Here is a 16,196-nt window from a genome sequence, read left to right as displayed (position 1 = left end):
GAACTTCATCTCTCAATTATACGTTCAATGCTAACATCACTAACATAGTACTTTGGATGTGATCGAGGGAATTATTGCCGCTATGGAACGGCATATTGGCTTGAAATGACAAGATTACCAGATACACGTCCAGGTAACACTCGCATCCGTATGGTTTTCTTTTGCCTTATTTTCCAATCAAAATTAGGCTGGTATACACAGATTGGTGTGTCGGTCTATTTCATTAATTCTTTAAATAGATACTTGTCTCGACTTATTGGGAGATCTACGTCAGCAATGGACTGCGCAACGCCAACAGAATCATGGATTTTCCTCCATCGCGTGTGACATGACTATTGAGCAAACATTAAATAGAGATTCGAAAACTACGGGGGGTAAAACCTAATTGATTTCTAGTTCTCCAGTGGCATGTCCACCGATCTTAGGGGTACATACTTTTTTTTCAAGAATGGTTTGAATACATTGAACAGGGGTGCTGTGCAACGATGGATTCTTTCTCAATCTGATAGATCTGCTATCACAAGAGAATGCATGAAGATGGCCGGCATTGACACAGTTGAAAGGTCCCGTGATATTAATTTATTGCTTTTTCATATAAGTCAACGTCGTTTTAATGTTTATACTTCGACTTTATAGGAAAAGAAAGGAATTAGACATGCCACAAAGAACTCGCCATGAGAAAGATGTCTTGGGTATAGTGAACACGCTTCAGAATATGATATTATCCTTTTGAAACGGATAATGATATAACAGAAATGATTCACTTGTCAAGTGGTTTAGTTCACAAGAAGTAAAGAATGACTTACTAACAACGAAACAACGAGGAGAAGAATGCGTGACTGCTTTTCTAAGAGACAGATTACTAGTTCGAAAGCCTGATATTTTTTTCAGTAACGATTCCCAAGCCAGTTAGTTAAGCAAAAGGTGTTGAAGCCACCCTTAAGAATGACCGTAACCTATTCGCTCGAATGCTCTTGCTGGCACAAAGTAGAAATGTTGACATGAAGGAAGTTCTAACTTATTCCTTGGGTCCATTTCCTTTATCTCTTTCAACCGGGATGGGCACTTTGCACAAAACCCAGAAAAGCAAGTTGATGACATCAATTGAGTCAAGTGCTCAAGATCACATAGTTGACAATGTTCCGGCTGGAGTACATACGCATCATTTATGTTTAGCGGTATTACAAGTATTGAAGGTGCACCTCTCACGATTCGAGAAATAGCGGCATTATCTTGTGATCATGCAAATCACATGCAAATCATGTGTTTCAATCATATGGAAACATTTTGATAAAGAGCCCCGATACAGTCGTCTTCATTATTATGCTTTACTTTTGCCATATACTCCAATGCGAATTGTTCTTTGAGACCGGTATGAATGAGAAAACTCGTATCATAAATGTACGATGTGTTCAGCAGCAGATTGGTGTGAAAGAAGGCAAAGCGTTAGTTGGATTTCATGCATATGCCGGGGTAAGCAATAATTAGTCTGCTAATGTTTATAATTCAGCTAAAATATATGAATAGTTCATATCATCACCAGCAAAATAAAGCAATCTGGATAAATATTCGTTTCTTTACCACCTTTAGGGTGTGATTCCACTAGCTCGTTTTATGGTCGAAGTAAAATATCAACCTGGAAATTGGTTTCCAATGACGAAACAGCTCTTGATACACTTGCTCGCCTAGGAAATGATTTTACAGTAGATGATCGCATCCAGAAAAGCATCGAGTCATTGACATGTATGCTATATGGGGCTAAGGAGACCAAATCTGTCAACGAAGCAAGGTATAATTCATTCAGAATGGGCAAATTCTCTGATGAATCCTTGCCTCCAAACGAGGACTGTCTTCTACAGCACATCCAACGGGCAAATTACCAGTCAGCAGTATGGAAAAGGGCAACAACTCAGATCATTGATGCGCCTTCACCTACTGTTTATGGATGGAAAATTGATGAGGAGGGAAATATTGATGTGGTGTGGATGACGAAGGAATGTGCCCCAGATGTGCTACTCAACAAAGATTGCAATTGTAAATGTAAGGCAGGGTGTTCAACCTTAAGATGTTCTTGTAAAAAGTCAAACAACAAGTGCAATGAAATTTGCCAGTGCGTTGGGTGCACAAATTGCCCGAACGCACCGAGCGAAAGCTTTGAAGATGATTCGGAGGATGATTTGGGAAGTGATTTGACCAAATTTTTGTCGTGATTTGATTTCGTTTCCCAGCCATGTTTTAGCCGTTCTAAAATATTTCCACATTTTATCAACTGTACTAACTTGAATGTGAAGCTAATTGTCACAATTGCCGTATAAAAAGCGTTATTCTGGGCAATCATCCATATTTTCTGATTCGATTGTTTATGCGCCTACATTTCGTGAGTACGTCGTATTACTTCAAGTAACGAAGTCGAAAGTTCAAAGATACCGAAAAATTCAAAATGGCGCTCAGTTGATGAAAATAGCGGACTTTGGCCGGTATCATGAAATGATGAAAAAGCTGCGTGGTTTGACGTGTGGGAACAAACATATTTGAAATCAGCATATTTCATTTACCTAATTGCCGATTAAATATGTTAGCACCGCGGTAGGGGCGACGGAATTCGATTTCTAGCCTTATAAAGGTAACGGCCTAATAAAGGTAAAAGTTGCATGCCGCAACTACCGTAATTACTCGAATAAACGCCTCCCTCGAATAAACGCTGCCCTCAAATAAACGCCGCAACCTTTTCGTCATTGCGGCGTTTATTCGAAGCATTTATTTATAACCACAGTTCAATTTTCCTATATAATTATATAAATAGAAAAGACACATAACTTTTATACTTAGTTTTTTTTGAGGATTGATTGTATTGGTTAAATTGGCGTTTAAATTACACACTGAAACTCAGAGTTGTTACGAGTTTGCAATAAACGCCTCCCTTGAATAAACGCCCCCCTTGAATAAACGCCGCATCTTAATTGCTAAAAATTTAATAAACGCCGCGGCGTTTATTCGAATAATTACGGTATATAGAGATCGGTGGCTGATACTTGCTGCCTAAAAATAGGAATGTGCGTATTGTAAAATTGTAAAAATTTGGGCATTTTTAGGAAATCTGCTCTGAGCTTCGGGTGAAGAAGATGTGATTGGTCATAGGCAGCCCAATGGCGAATGGTTTTATTTGAAATAAAAGTGCACTAAAACATTGAAAATTAGAACGAAGCTATTCGTATTTTTATTAAATTGAACATGTATCATTTATTCATGCTAACTAAAATCCTGACATCCCGTATATTACGCAACGGGCGACTCGCGTACCTGACAGTGTTATATAGCTCACCAGTATGATGCTATATGATACAGTATGATACGGTATGATACGGTACGATACATTATGATGCAATATATTGTGGACGAATGAACATGGCGGACGTGAAAATTTAGCTCCGATAAATTTCTTTATAAGATTTCAACATATTCAACTTAATAAGCTGTCTAATAAGCTCCAAACTGGTACAAGAGTTATAAGTTATTTGATTTATGCTATGGCGATAACAAACAAGCTAAGTTTAGCTTGGAACGGGGACTATGAATCGTTGAAAAGGTTTGTTTATGAAACCTTCAAACTTGATGGTGTTTGGTCTCAACCCGGCGGGGATAGAAAGCTTTTCACAACCGAAGATTCGACGATCCTCTGGAGAAAGAGTAAGAACTTGTTGTCCTTTAATGGATCGAAAGCTAACAACTTCAAGAAGGAATTATGTAAGCATATATGTGAGTGTGAAGACGACATCTCAGAACCTGTGTCTGTACATGACATGGGCAAAGTTCATTCGGGTGAATCGCCTGATTTCTACACTGATATAGAATGTATGAAGCAAGATCAACAAGTGAATAGCGAGGCAATTCAATCATTGTCGAACTCTATCTTGCACATAACTTCAGTAATTTCAGAATTTCAAGATTTCATCAGGAAGAATGAAACAAGCCTTACAGAGGGGTCTTCGACAAAGTCGATTAACCATAACGAAGAAAGAGAAAATGTAAATCAAGTTATTGCCCAAGACTGTATTGAAACTGACGCTAATGACACCTTAGTGTCAGATCAATTAAAAAATTCTATAGGAAGCAATGAAGCAGGATTCACTAGTCAGTCGGATGAATCTGACGAGACTCTTACTGATAGAGAAGTTGGCTGTGTTGTGGCGCGTCGAGAATCCTATGCCCAAGTGGTTAAAAGGCATCCAAAACCCCGTAAACCTAAGGAAAAACCAAATATGGTTAATAACCCTGAAGATACTTTACTAAGTGTCCCATTACAAAGAAATACTGAAGGTGATGGCTTTATTGGGGTTGACAGAAGGCGGAAAAGAGTAAAGAAACTTTTCCTGTCTGGAATACACGAGAGCGTGCAAGAGAATCAGATCTTATCCTATTTAGAGCAACGAAATATAATACCTACTCACATTGCTCTGTTTCGAAGTCAACGAAGAGGAACCCAATCTGCTAAAATCCACATACCATCTTCAATGTGGTCTGAAGTTCAATCGGAAGGTTTCTGGCCAAGATTTGTCAAATGTAATCTGTGGCAATCGAAAAGCACTAGAAATTCCATTAGACGTGAAATCAAATTTAACACCACCCATCATGGGAATTTTTCAACATACGTCTAATGGCTCACATTCCAATCAGATTCAATAATATTCCCGTTGTGATAACCCAACGTAAATATCGCTCACGTTTATCAAAGCGTAATACAGGAAACCTTGTTCCTGTGACATTGTCGGACAGTACTGAGGTAAATAACACACAAAGTATTCCTGTTAGAATAACAGAACAGAGACAAAGTTCACCAAATAACAATGTCAGAACGCATTGCGTTAATAACTGTATCAGAATCCACCCTGAAAAAGCACAACGCCCCCTGGATAATAATAGAGCTGTCCCTAATATTATGATGCTGAATGCAAGATCATTAGTCAATAAGGTAAATGAACTTGAAATCCTTAGAGATAAGTATATTGCTGACTTAATTCTTGTGACAGAAACATGGTTAAGAGATGTAATCCCTGATGAGGTTGTGAATGTTTCTGGTCTGAACATTATCAGAAAAGATCGATTGTGTGGTAGAGGTGGAGGGGTAGCAATATATGTCAATGAAAGTATACCACTAAAAACGCGTGATGATTTAAACGATCAACTGTTTGAATGCTTATGGATTACTATCCGCCCAAAGTGGTTACCAAGATCAATTTCAAGGATTGCAGTAGGATGCGCATACCTTCCACCAAACCTAAATGTATCTGAAATTGACAATTTCTATGATTATATCAACAACTGTTATGACCAGCTTTGTCTAGAAAGCCCACATACGGCAATTATTCTAGGAGGCGATTTCAATCCAGATAGTAATGGGTTCCAACAAAACCGTTTAAAGAGGCATTGTCATCTTAAACAAATTGTAACGCAACCTACCAGAAACAGAAACATCCTTGATTTAATATTCACTGACATGGCTGACTGTTACGAAACTCCGGAAATCCTAGCCCCACTGTCAACGTCGGATCATAATATCATCAGCTGGAAGTCCAAGTCTCATATTACGGAGAAAGGAACTACGATTAAAATCAAAGTGAGAAAAATCCGACAGCAGCAGTTAGAGAATTTCGAATCTCTACTAGCAAGTTATAACTGGTCTTCGGTTCTTTACACCTCCGACATCAATGAAAAAGTCAATACCTTTCTTCAGGTCACTGAGAATATGATTTCTGAATATTTTCCGGAAAAAACGGTTAAAGTTTATAGTAAGGATAAACCTTTTATGACAGCTAAAATAAAATCGTTGATTCTTAAAAGGAATATGGCTTTTAAAAATAAAAAAGTTGAGCGTGTGAAAAGTCTCAGAAGACAAGTCTCGGCAGAAATTCGGAAAGCGAAAATTGATTTCTACGAGAATAAAGTAAGTCCAAACTTTAAAAACAACCCTAAATCTTGGTGGAAACAAATGAAGGGCTTGATCGGCAAGAAAACTGCTAAACCAATAATGTTGGATCCCAATACTGGGTTTCAGATGGATGATAAGCAGTCTGCTCATTATATAAACGATTATTTTGCAAACTTAACTAAGAATTATCCGAAAGTGAACGAAAATTGGTTGGAATTTCAATGTATAGAGAATCTACCTCTAATTACTGTCGACCAGGTACAACGAGAATTGCGTAAAATTAACCTTAATAAAGCTCCTGGTCCTATGATCCCTCTCTGAAGATCTTGAAGATTTTTACAAAATATTTTGCTGTACCTTTGACCGAAATCTTTAATGAATCTTTTCAATCAAAAATTTTTCCTGAGATCTGGAAAAAATACAAGGTATCTGGAATCCCTAAATCTGTACCATGTACGCATGTTGAAGAGTTAAGACCAATTGCTTTAACTAGTGTCCTAGCAAAGGTTCAAGAATCTTTTGCTGTTCAGTGGATATATGAAGATACCGATGAAAAAATTTCTGATTCTCAATATGGGGGTCTACCACGATCATCGACAATTAATGCGCTGGTTAATTTAATACACAAGTGGCATAAATCATTGGATGAACTGCACAGTGATAAGAATAGTCTTTTTGGATTTCCGAAAGGCATTTGACCTTATCGATCATAATAAACTCTTAGAAAACATGCGAGAAATTGGTGTAAGACCTGCTCTGATCAAATGGTATGCATCGTACCTGGACGAGAGATCTCATTTTACACAGTTTGGAAACGAAGTATCTGATTTTGCGAATGTTATGGGAGGCGTTCCGCAAGGCAGTAAGCTGGGACCTATTGCTTTTGTGGTTAAAATTAATATGTTACCTAGTGTTATAGCAGAAGCTGTTGTAGGAAATGGAAATAATGATGTCGTTGTGGATGAAGATACGATTCTCTTCATGGACGATACAACGATTAGTGAGGCACTGGATGTTCACAATCATATCTCTGGCACGGAAATTGGTAATATACCCCAAAAAATTAATTCGGTAAAGAATTTTGCGGAAATTGAGAGAATGGAGTTAAACCCAAAAAGTGCAAAGAGATGATTATCGACTTTCGAAAGGATAGAACAGCTATTCCTGCAACAGAAGTCGATGAATGCATCCTAGAAAGAGTAAGCTCGTATAAATTACTTGGATTGTGGTTAGACGATGATCTAAAATGGAGAACAAATACGGAATACATTGTCAAAAAGGAAGCTAAACGATTATATCTTTTAAAAATTTTAAAAGGATATAATGCTCCGCGAGATGACTTGAAAACTATTTATACTTCGGCAATTCGATCAATCGTAGAATATGGAGCTCAAATTTGGCATGGGAGTTTGACAGAGGAACAATCTAGGGATATAGAGAGAATTCAAAAGCGTGCAATGAAAATTATATGCCCGGAAAAGAATTATGAACAAGCATTAACTGAATGTGGTATTAAAACTTTGGAAAGTCGAAGAGAGTTAATGTGCATAAACTTGATAAAGGATATAAAGGACCCTTCACATAAACTCAATGATTTGCTACCACCAACTGTAGGTAGAGCGCTTTAGAAATAGTCCTCTAGTATATGCGATTCGTAAGTACAATCTCAAAATTGATGATTCTTAACTATTTTATTAGTTTCTTAATATTTAAAATATAGCTTTTGTAATTTACTTCTAGCTTTGTAATATAGATTAGAGTATGAATTATTGTAATTCTAAAATGTAATATTTCTTAAATTATTTTTATGAACCTGTAAATCACATTGTAATTTAGCTGTCTAAGCTACTGTATGTGTATTTTTTAATAATAATAATAATAATAATAAATATGATACGGTGTGATACTGTATGATATAGTATGATACGGTATGATATTGTATGATACTATATGATGCTATATTATACGATATGATATAATATGATGTTATATGATACGATATGATACAGTATGATATAGTATGATGCTATATGATACAGTATGATACGGTAAATATTGTATGATACTATATGATGCTATATTATATGATATGATATATATTATGTTATATGATACGATATGAAACAGTATGATATAGTCTGATGCTATATTATATGATATGATATAATATTATGCTATATGATACGATATGACACAGTATGATATTGATATAGTACGATACTATATGATGCAATATGATACGGTGTGATACTGTATGATATTGTATGATACGGTATGATATTGTATGATACAATATGATGCTATAGTATACGATATGACATAATATGATGCACTATGATACAATATGATACAGTATGATATAGTATGATGCAATATGATACAGTGTGACACGGTATGATACGGTATGATATAGTACGATACTATATGATGCAATATGATACGGTGTGATATAGTATGATGCTTAATGATATGATATGATACAATAGATGTTTAAAAAAAGGGTGTTGTATGTATATTGGTGTATACTGAACATGGAATTATTACCGCCCGTTGCGTAATACACAGGATTTTAGTTAGCATGAATACTAAATGATACCTGTTCAATTTAATCAAAATACGGATAGCTTTGTTCTAATTTACAATGTTTTAGTGAACTTTTATTTCAAGTAAAACCATTCGCCATTGGGCTGCCTATGGATTGGTGTGGTGTTTTGTAACTTTGGTTATCAATACCCTGATGTTCTTCAGTATAAACTGCAAATTTTACAGACTGCAATCGCAGTGTTGGAAATATATAAAGGTGAGACCCTGTTAGGTGGTTAAAATTATTGAACATTCGTACGAGTTACAACATTTAGTAAATTTTGGTGTGATGCTGTACAATTACTGTAGTATGCACCCTAACTTCAGGTAGTATAGAAAACCAACATTAGCCAAAAATTTGAGAAAGTATATTAATATGACAAGAATGCTATTTTTCAATTTTCAGACTTTTTCATTTATTTTCAGACAGTATATTTGTTGTTGCCTCTTGGTGTAGTCGTAAGGAATGTGTAGCTATATCATAGTATATACAATGGTATAACAGTTTACCTGGTCAACTTAAGTGGTTCAAGCTACTTGCTCTTCAAAATAAATTGTAACAAAAAGAGATACAACTTATAGGAGACCAAATAGCTGAGCCTGGTGAAGGCAATGTGATAAAAAGAGCATTTTAGTGCTTAAAAATTTCAACATTTCTGCAATCTGATTCACAGTTTACATAAACAGGTATGGCAGCAATTTATGAACTTTTCATATTTACTTGTTGTGTAGTTTCAGTTTCATACTCTTCTTACTAGTTGAAATAATGCCTGGAACAAAGATTGCAAATGAAGATCGACAGACAATCAATCAAAAATTGATTTGCTCCTATTGCAATTTGCTATTGTCAACTCCAATGCAGAGTGCCTGTGGTCATTTCATGTGTTCCTCATGTGTTGACACTATTCTAGTGTATGTTATATTCTTTTATTCCTAAGGCTTTACTGTAGGATATCATTTTTCTACACACCCTGTGTACCTGCTACCTCTCTAGCTGTCTTGCCAGGCAATCAGCATGCTTTCATTGCAAATGTATCCCTGTTTTAATTCAGACATAGCAATGGGTCAGGACCTCTCTAATGTTTAGTGTTCTAGGTGTACGTTGATGGTGAGAATTGGTAATTGCGGATACTGTCAAAATGGTCATCTTTCCATTGTGTGTACTTATGATTCACAACCCACAACACCCAACATATATACAAACAGTTTTCTCACCTAATTCCTATATTTTGGATATATCCTTATGTTTCCTAGGAGCTCAGACGCAAGATGCCCTGTTGATGGCACAGAATTGAATGTAAATGTAAGTTCATTAAGCCCACTTTTGTATGTGTCTTACCAATTACCAAGCAATTTGCTATTATATATTTCAAAAATACCATATCTCTCCTATATAGAATATACATTTTCATGACAAAATACTAAAATAAGAATTTGGTTATCTTGTTTTAAAGGTTGGGCTATAATTTCTTTCAGATATTTCCCGATACATACACTGAACGTGAAATACAAGCATTGTCCTTACATTGTCCCAATGAAGGCTGTGTTTGGCATGGCACGTATGCTGAACTGAAGGTACTAATTGAGCTTAAGACATGAGCTTGCAGTTAAAAATAAATTGGTGGAAACAAAAAATTCACTCACACTCCATGTAGTTCTGGTATTAATTGCGTGGAGCAAAAGATCTCTTTATTTCACACTGTTAAGTAGACCTTAATTGTGCTTGAAAACTATTAAGTTCAGGATCTTCCTTAGGTTTTTGCTTTGAAAATTATGTCCTCCTAAATTTAATTGCAAGGTTTTTTATTTATAAGATCAGTCAACCTACTTTAATGGAATATCACTACTTTAATGGAAATAAATACACTAATTGACAGAGAAATGTCAATAATTTCAGAAATATTGTTTTTTAAGTGATGACAACAGACTTTGCAAGTCCTTATATTTGATAAGTTATGATAAAATTTTTTGATGTCATTTCATCAAATTTTGATGTAGCTGCATTCTGAAGAGTGTGAACATGCTCTGATGAGAAACTGTGTTAATTCAAAATGCAAGATGGAAGTGAGATTCCCTCAGTTGAATGACCATTTGACAAGCGAATGTGAATATCGGAAAGTGAAGTGTAATTACTGCCAGAAAGATGGTACATTTGCTTCTATTAGGGTAATTTTGAGAATATTTGAATACCGTAACTTGCATGAAATTGTGTTATACTATCCAATTTTTTAATAAGTTGGGTACTAACATCAAGTACTTTTATTAAGTATATATAGGGTTGCAATTGGTGCAATCTTTGTAAACATGTAAAAATCATCATGTTGATGCAAGTTGTTAAAAACAGGAGTGAACAATGTTGTGCTGCACCCTGTGAACAGTATTGTTAACAATGTTGTTGTTGAAGCTTATTGAATCATCAACGTTGTTGCAACTTGTTACAACAACATTGCATCAACATTGATGATTCCACAAGCTTTAACAACATTGTTGTACTGTTCCCAGTGTGCAGCACAATATTGCGATAACTGCTCAATTTTTGCATCCTGATGCGACAACCTGATCAATTTTTGGCCGTGTAGAGAGACTTTCAACCTTTTGAAAATTTTTCGTATTAAAATTTATAATATAATGATGATATTTTTTATTAATCATGGTCTTTGTTATATATTAGATAGGTTTTAGCTTAGATGAATTCTTAGATGGTGTGAAAAACAGTTTTATGCTAAAGTGTCATTGAAAATAATATTTATTTAACCTGTAATTAATAACTTGATGATCTAGTCTTGCTAATTAACCTTATTTCTTAAATTATGTATTTTTATCCCACCTTTAGGATCATGTTAGTAAAGACTGTGCCAAAGCACCTATCACTTGTGAGTTCTGCAGACAGAAATTTGTAAGAAAGGACATTGAAAGGCACAAAGAATCATGTGGGGATGTCATAGTCGAATGTGAATACCAGGCCGTGGGTTGTAATGAAAGGGTAAGAATTTGTTGTAGGGACATTCACTGTCCAATGGTTACTGTATTTGGTTACAGTAGTGTATAGCAACATTATTGTTATTTATTAGCTATTTTAGGCTAAAATTTGGCCAAGTGACAGTCCTCAAAAAGGTTGTCAATAGCAAATATTAAAATATGTATTCTTTTATATATAAATAAATAAATCCTTTTATAAACTTTATAAACTTTCTAATGATTTGCAAATAAATGACCAGCAAATACTGTACTAAAAGTGGACCGGCCACGTGATTAATAAATGTGACTTATTTTTCCGTGTTTATAACTGGCTAGTAATTTAATTACCAATTACTATGACCAACAATGAACCTAAAAAAGTTTAAACAGTTATCAAATATTTTTTTTCTATAATTTCTAGACTTTAAAACGAAGAGAACTAGGCCAGCATTCGAATGATGGCTTTCTGGGCCACCTCCATCTTTTGTTCCTGTTTGTTTGTGATTTGGTTTCAAAACTGGCGACCTACGTCCCCCGACTAGAATTTACACAAACAATACAAATTCTCCGTGACGAAATGGCCGACGTTCGCTCAGGTTTATTTGCAAGATGGAACATCACTGGCGAGCAGCCTATCATCAGCTACAATGGAACCTTGATATGGAGGATTGAAGGTTATGAGAAGAAGCGTCAGGCTGCTGTCAGAGGATTGATGCCAGCCTTGTATAGTCAACATTTCTACAGTGCTCAGGACGGGTATAAGATGTGTGCAAAGCTGTACATGAACGGAGATGGATTTGGAAAAGGGACGCATTTATCCTTGTACTTTATCGTGATGAAAGGTAAGTGAAAATTAGGACTTTGTTGTAAAAGTATGGAATACAGCAGGATATTTCAGTTTTCATAGGTGAGAAATACTGGATCTAGTGACTATGTAATATTGAATATCATTCTTGCTCAGAGGTCGTTGTTGGTTTTCTTCGGGTACTCCACTTTTTGGCCACAGAGAGATTGTTAACTTTGTGTTTAATTCTTACTATCGGTGCCATTCAAGGTGAATATGACTCCCTTCAAACCTGGCCATTTCAGAAGAAGATTACGATGATGCTCATGGATCAAGGTAACGGTGACCACATGGTCGAGGCGTTTCACTCTGATCCTCAAAGTTCGTCTTTCCTACGCCCCCGATCTAACATGAATATTCCATCAGGTTCACCGCTTTTCATGCCAATTGAGGATTTAGGTAATCGTGAGTATATCAAAGACGATGTCATGTTCATTAAGATTATTGTGGACTAGGGTAAGACCAGGGGTGGCAGAACATATTTTGTTTTAGGTGGGGCTAAATTTTAAAAATATCATTTTGTCCAGTCATATAGCCAGTCTGACGATGTAGACACCCTATGCTGTAATAATTTGGTGTTCATTGACTTTGAAAGACTATTTGGTGTGCATAGACTTCAAAACCGAAATAAATCATTATAATGGCCTATAGAATTTGCATCAAGCTGGACTAAAGGCGCTGTTTCATTATGCAATTCTCCTTGCAACTTGAAATGCAATTATAATTTTTGAGGGATGTAATTTTGTAAATTGTGTTCGAAATGTATCGAAACGAATCGTAAGAAATGTTCGTATTTGACAACTTTAGATACCTCACGAGTAGAATTGCATTCAAGTTGCAAGGAATGTTTCATGACTTGTAACATCGCCTTAAATTGTCAGGCTGGTTACGCTACTGGCTTTGTCTGACCCGCCATAGCATGGTTAAAAAACAGAAATATGAATGTTGTCTTTACTCCAGGTTAAACATGTTCTATTATAAATTTTTCACTTGTTTAGGCCTCCAAAGATTGCGCTGGTAAATTAATGAATATTTTTATGGTTAAGGTTTTATTTAATAATTTGTGAGGAATTAGCAGTATGAGACATGTAAAATCCTGAAAGTTCCTTCCTGTTGCTCAAAAAAGCAAAAAGTAACTCCAGGTTGCTCGAAACCACAACAGTCGGTCAAATAATATTTTCAAAAGTTTCCAAGCACAATCTATAGGGGCATATACACTTGTTTGTGCCATTTGTCCGTATAAAATTCAAAATTGTTACATGTTTTTTTACATTCTCCCCTCTGCTTTGCCTCCACCATTTACTTTGTTCCGCCTCCCATGGGCGTCGATCGAACGTTTAGGGGGACTCTTATTCCATAATTTATTTGCATATAGCTTTCCTCGCACAGGGATGGGATTGGCGAGCAGAGCGAAACAAGGAACTTTTAAAAAGAATGTACAATTAATAATGAACTCGACCCCATAGCGAAACACTTTTCTAAGGAAATTTCTTTAGAAATGGAAACCCTTGGCTGATTCCTATAGAAAGTTAAATTTTGTTCGAGAGAAATTAGACGAGCAGAATATATGAATATGGTCCCCCTCAATTAACGTTCGATTGACGCGAATGCCGCTTCCACTGGATGAAGCGATAAACTAGTGCAGCTCTCTGCAGCTCTAATATAATCTCGTGATCTATACAATTGATAGTATGAAACTTAAAGTCCCGGGCCGGTTGTATCAAAAGGTCGTTATCTTTAACTATGATATTATCTTTAGCTAATCGCTGATCACTGTAGTTAAATCCTTAACTATGATTAGTTAACTACACGATTTAACTGCGTTGCACAAAACGTAGTTTGTCGGATGAAAAACTAATCGCGTGGTTAACTTGTGTGGAGCTTGCGTGCATGGGAGTGTTAAACAGAACAATAACATGAAGTTTCCTTATAATATTGACTGCTGCTATAGATTTTGAACAAGACTACAAAAATTGACTGTATTTCGATCGAAAATATTATTAAAAAATGCAATAAAACCAGGAAAAAGTTTAAAAAAACGCGAAAATAATTCAAGGAAAAGGCGCTATGATATATAAAAAGGTCCTTTTGAGTCAAACAACAGGTTGCAGATGAAAATGGAGTCTTTGCTGTCAACCGGCGTCTTTCGAAGCAAAAATGCGGTCTGTTGCTGCCTAAATTACGAAAATTAAAGTATGTTGAAAGTTTACAAGCTTCGAAGGGGTCTTTCTGAGTGGATAACGGTTGAAAACCTTGTTATGTGTTGATTTTAATCTTTTCACACTCCTGAAAAGTTCAACACGCCATTTTTAACTATGTTTTCGATGCCCTTAAGGATAGTTAACTTTAACTAGACTTTAACTACAGGGTGTATAAAAAAAAACGCAACACTTGATATTCATGAATATCCTCTTTGTTCTACAACACAAAAGACGTTTGGCCCCTGGAATGCGAGAAAGCTTGTAATCATATTCTAGCGGCACAATCGTCGGTAAACAAAGTCGGGTGCGTAAACCAACGAGCTGAATTGAAAGTATTTAACGAGTAAAATTTTATTTAAAATTTATTTTAAGGTCGACAGTTAGCATTCAAGTTATCATGCACGACAATAAAAACTCGTTCGGTTGTTAGCTGTACCATTATTATAGTTTAGCTGATTTGACTATTAGCAGTTGAACTGTACGATTAGAAGCCATTTTAAAATCCCAGGGGCATAAAATCTATTGAGCTTATGAACAATATTAATTTTAGAATATTAAGTGGTTGCGTTTTTTTTTTAGACACCCTGTACAGTTAACGGCTAACTACGTTATTATACAACCGGCAGCCGGCTTAACAACGTGATTAAAGTTAACTAAAAGTTTTACGGCTCTATACAACCGGCCCCGGTACATAAGTATCATCAACATTTTTCTGTAGTTGGCTGATTTATTTGATGAATGCCACATCAGTGGTACGAAGCTATGTGTAATAAAGATGCCAAGGAAAAAGTGTTAGTCTTTATTCATAATTTATCATGTTCTGGTATTATCCCCGAGCCGGTGCGAAGCACCGGGCGAGGGTACTAATTCCGCCCGGAGATTTTAATTACGTCCAGGAATGCAAATGCGAAATGAAAGTTGTCCGCCATTATGTCATGGACGTTGGGCGTTTTTGTAAGTTATGCGCGTGCGTGAGTTTAAGACGAGTTAAAACTGGTAACTAACAAACGTTTGCAAGCGTGCGATTGGCTAAATTAAAATTTTGGTTCGCGTCAGCACAACTGATATTTTGAATTATAAAACTTTTATTAGTTTAAAAATATTTTTCATTTGGATGGTTTTGAAAATATACGGAAAAATTCACTTGTAAAATTGATTAAAATGTAAAGTAAATTATGCTTTCCGATAGAAAAACTTTGATTCAAATATAGTTGGTGAAAAATCTACGATTTTAAAGCATTCTTGGAGTGTTTTTGAACAGGTAAATAGGTAGATCTTGTATTTTAAAGCATGCAAGTATTTCGTAAGTTTAACTTGTAGATTATACGACTTCGATCATTCAGCAGAAACGAGTATTATCCCCGAGCCGGCGCGAAGCGCCGTGCGAGGGTACTAATTCCGCTGGGAGATTTATTACACCCGGGTATTGTGACAGAACATAGCGGAATCCAAAGTTGCTCAAATTCTATGTCGTGGACCGTGGACCGTGCATAGAGATTATAAATAACACTAGAGGAGGCATTGGTATCGGAAACATCAGTCGAAAAAGGGAGCGCGATAATGGGGGGCAAATTCAAGTCCCGGATGCTAAGCCAAGCGCTGATTGGCTAGATCAATGCCTCCTTAGCAACCACGTTAGCAACAACTAAAGTTGGTATTAAAAAAATTATATTCGTTTTTCAGG

General features: G+C 36.0%; 1 protein-coding gene and 2 long non-coding RNA genes across 7 annotated transcripts; 2 read left to right on the top strand and 1 right to left on the bottom strand.

Annotated features, from left to right (window-relative positions):
- The first annotated feature begins 644 nt into the window (after positions 1-644).
- LOC114530082 lies at positions 645-3,166 on the top strand. Its single transcript, XR_003687737.1, has 3 exons — positions 645-1,473; positions 1,591-2,623; positions 3,093-3,166. It is a non-coding gene; the product is annotated as an uncharacterized LOC114530082 (long non-coding RNA).
- A 239-nt stretch (positions 3,167-3,405) lies between these two features.
- Positions 3,406-6,221, bottom strand: LOC114530105. The gene is made up of 3 exons (XR_003687745.1): positions 5,722-6,221; positions 5,458-5,597; positions 3,406-5,285 (listed from the first exon to the last, which is right to left on the bottom strand). It is a non-coding gene; the product is annotated as an uncharacterized LOC114530105 (long non-coding RNA).
- A 2,153-nt stretch (positions 6,222-8,374) lies between these two features.
- On the top strand, positions 8,375-14,724 carry LOC114530087 (TNF receptor-associated factor 2-like). Of its 5 annotated transcripts, none has more exons than XM_028551677.1 (10): positions 8,375-8,726; positions 8,936-9,196; positions 9,268-9,421; positions 9,764-9,812; positions 9,986-10,084; positions 10,508-10,675; positions 11,343-11,492; positions 11,889-12,309; positions 12,522-12,710; positions 13,310-14,724. In XM_028551677.1, exons 3-10 carry the CDS (start codon positions 9,276-9,278, stop codon positions 13,330-13,332), a joined length of 1,245 nt encoding a protein of 414 aa, XP_028407478.1. In that variant the 5' UTR covers positions 8,375-8,726; positions 8,936-9,196; positions 9,268-9,275; the 3' UTR covers positions 13,333-14,724. The 5 variants fall into 5 exon arrangements, with proteins under 5 accessions (XP_028407478.1, XP_028407477.1, XP_028407479.1 ...); XM_028551678.1 differs by having other exon boundaries at positions 8,376-8,726; positions 12,522-12,587; XM_028551675.1 differs by having other exon boundaries at positions 8,376-8,726; positions 9,092-9,196; positions 12,522-14,724.
- Positions 14,725-16,196: the final 1,472 nt, after the last annotated feature.

The sequence above is a fragment of the Dendronephthya gigantea genome, unplaced genomic scaffold, assembly GCF_004324835.1.
Source record: "Dendronephthya gigantea isolate DGI-Jeju-01 unplaced genomic scaffold, DenGig_1.0 000059F, whole genome shotgun sequence".
NCBI lineage: Eukaryota > Metazoa > Cnidaria > Anthozoa > Malacalcyonacea > Nephtheidae > Dendronephthya > Dendronephthya gigantea.
This window is presented reverse-complemented; position numbering and strand designations above follow the sequence as displayed.

What these genes read in the sequence shown, in the direction of transcription:
- LOC114530087 (XM_028551676.1), top strand. Translation starts at nt 9,276, where the DNA reads ATGCCTGGAACAAAGATTGCAAATGAAGATCGACAGACAATCAATCAA. An exon ending in CCGTGGGTTGTAATGAAAGG is followed by an intron (nt 11,493 to 11,888) that starts GTAAGAATTTGT and finishes TATAATTTCTAG; the next exon opens with ACTTTAAAACGAAGAGAACT. An exon ending in GTACTTTATCGTGATGAAAG is followed by an intron (nt 12,310 to 12,521) that starts GTAAGTGAAAAT and finishes GTGCCATTCAAG; the next exon opens with GTGAATATGACTCCCTTCAA.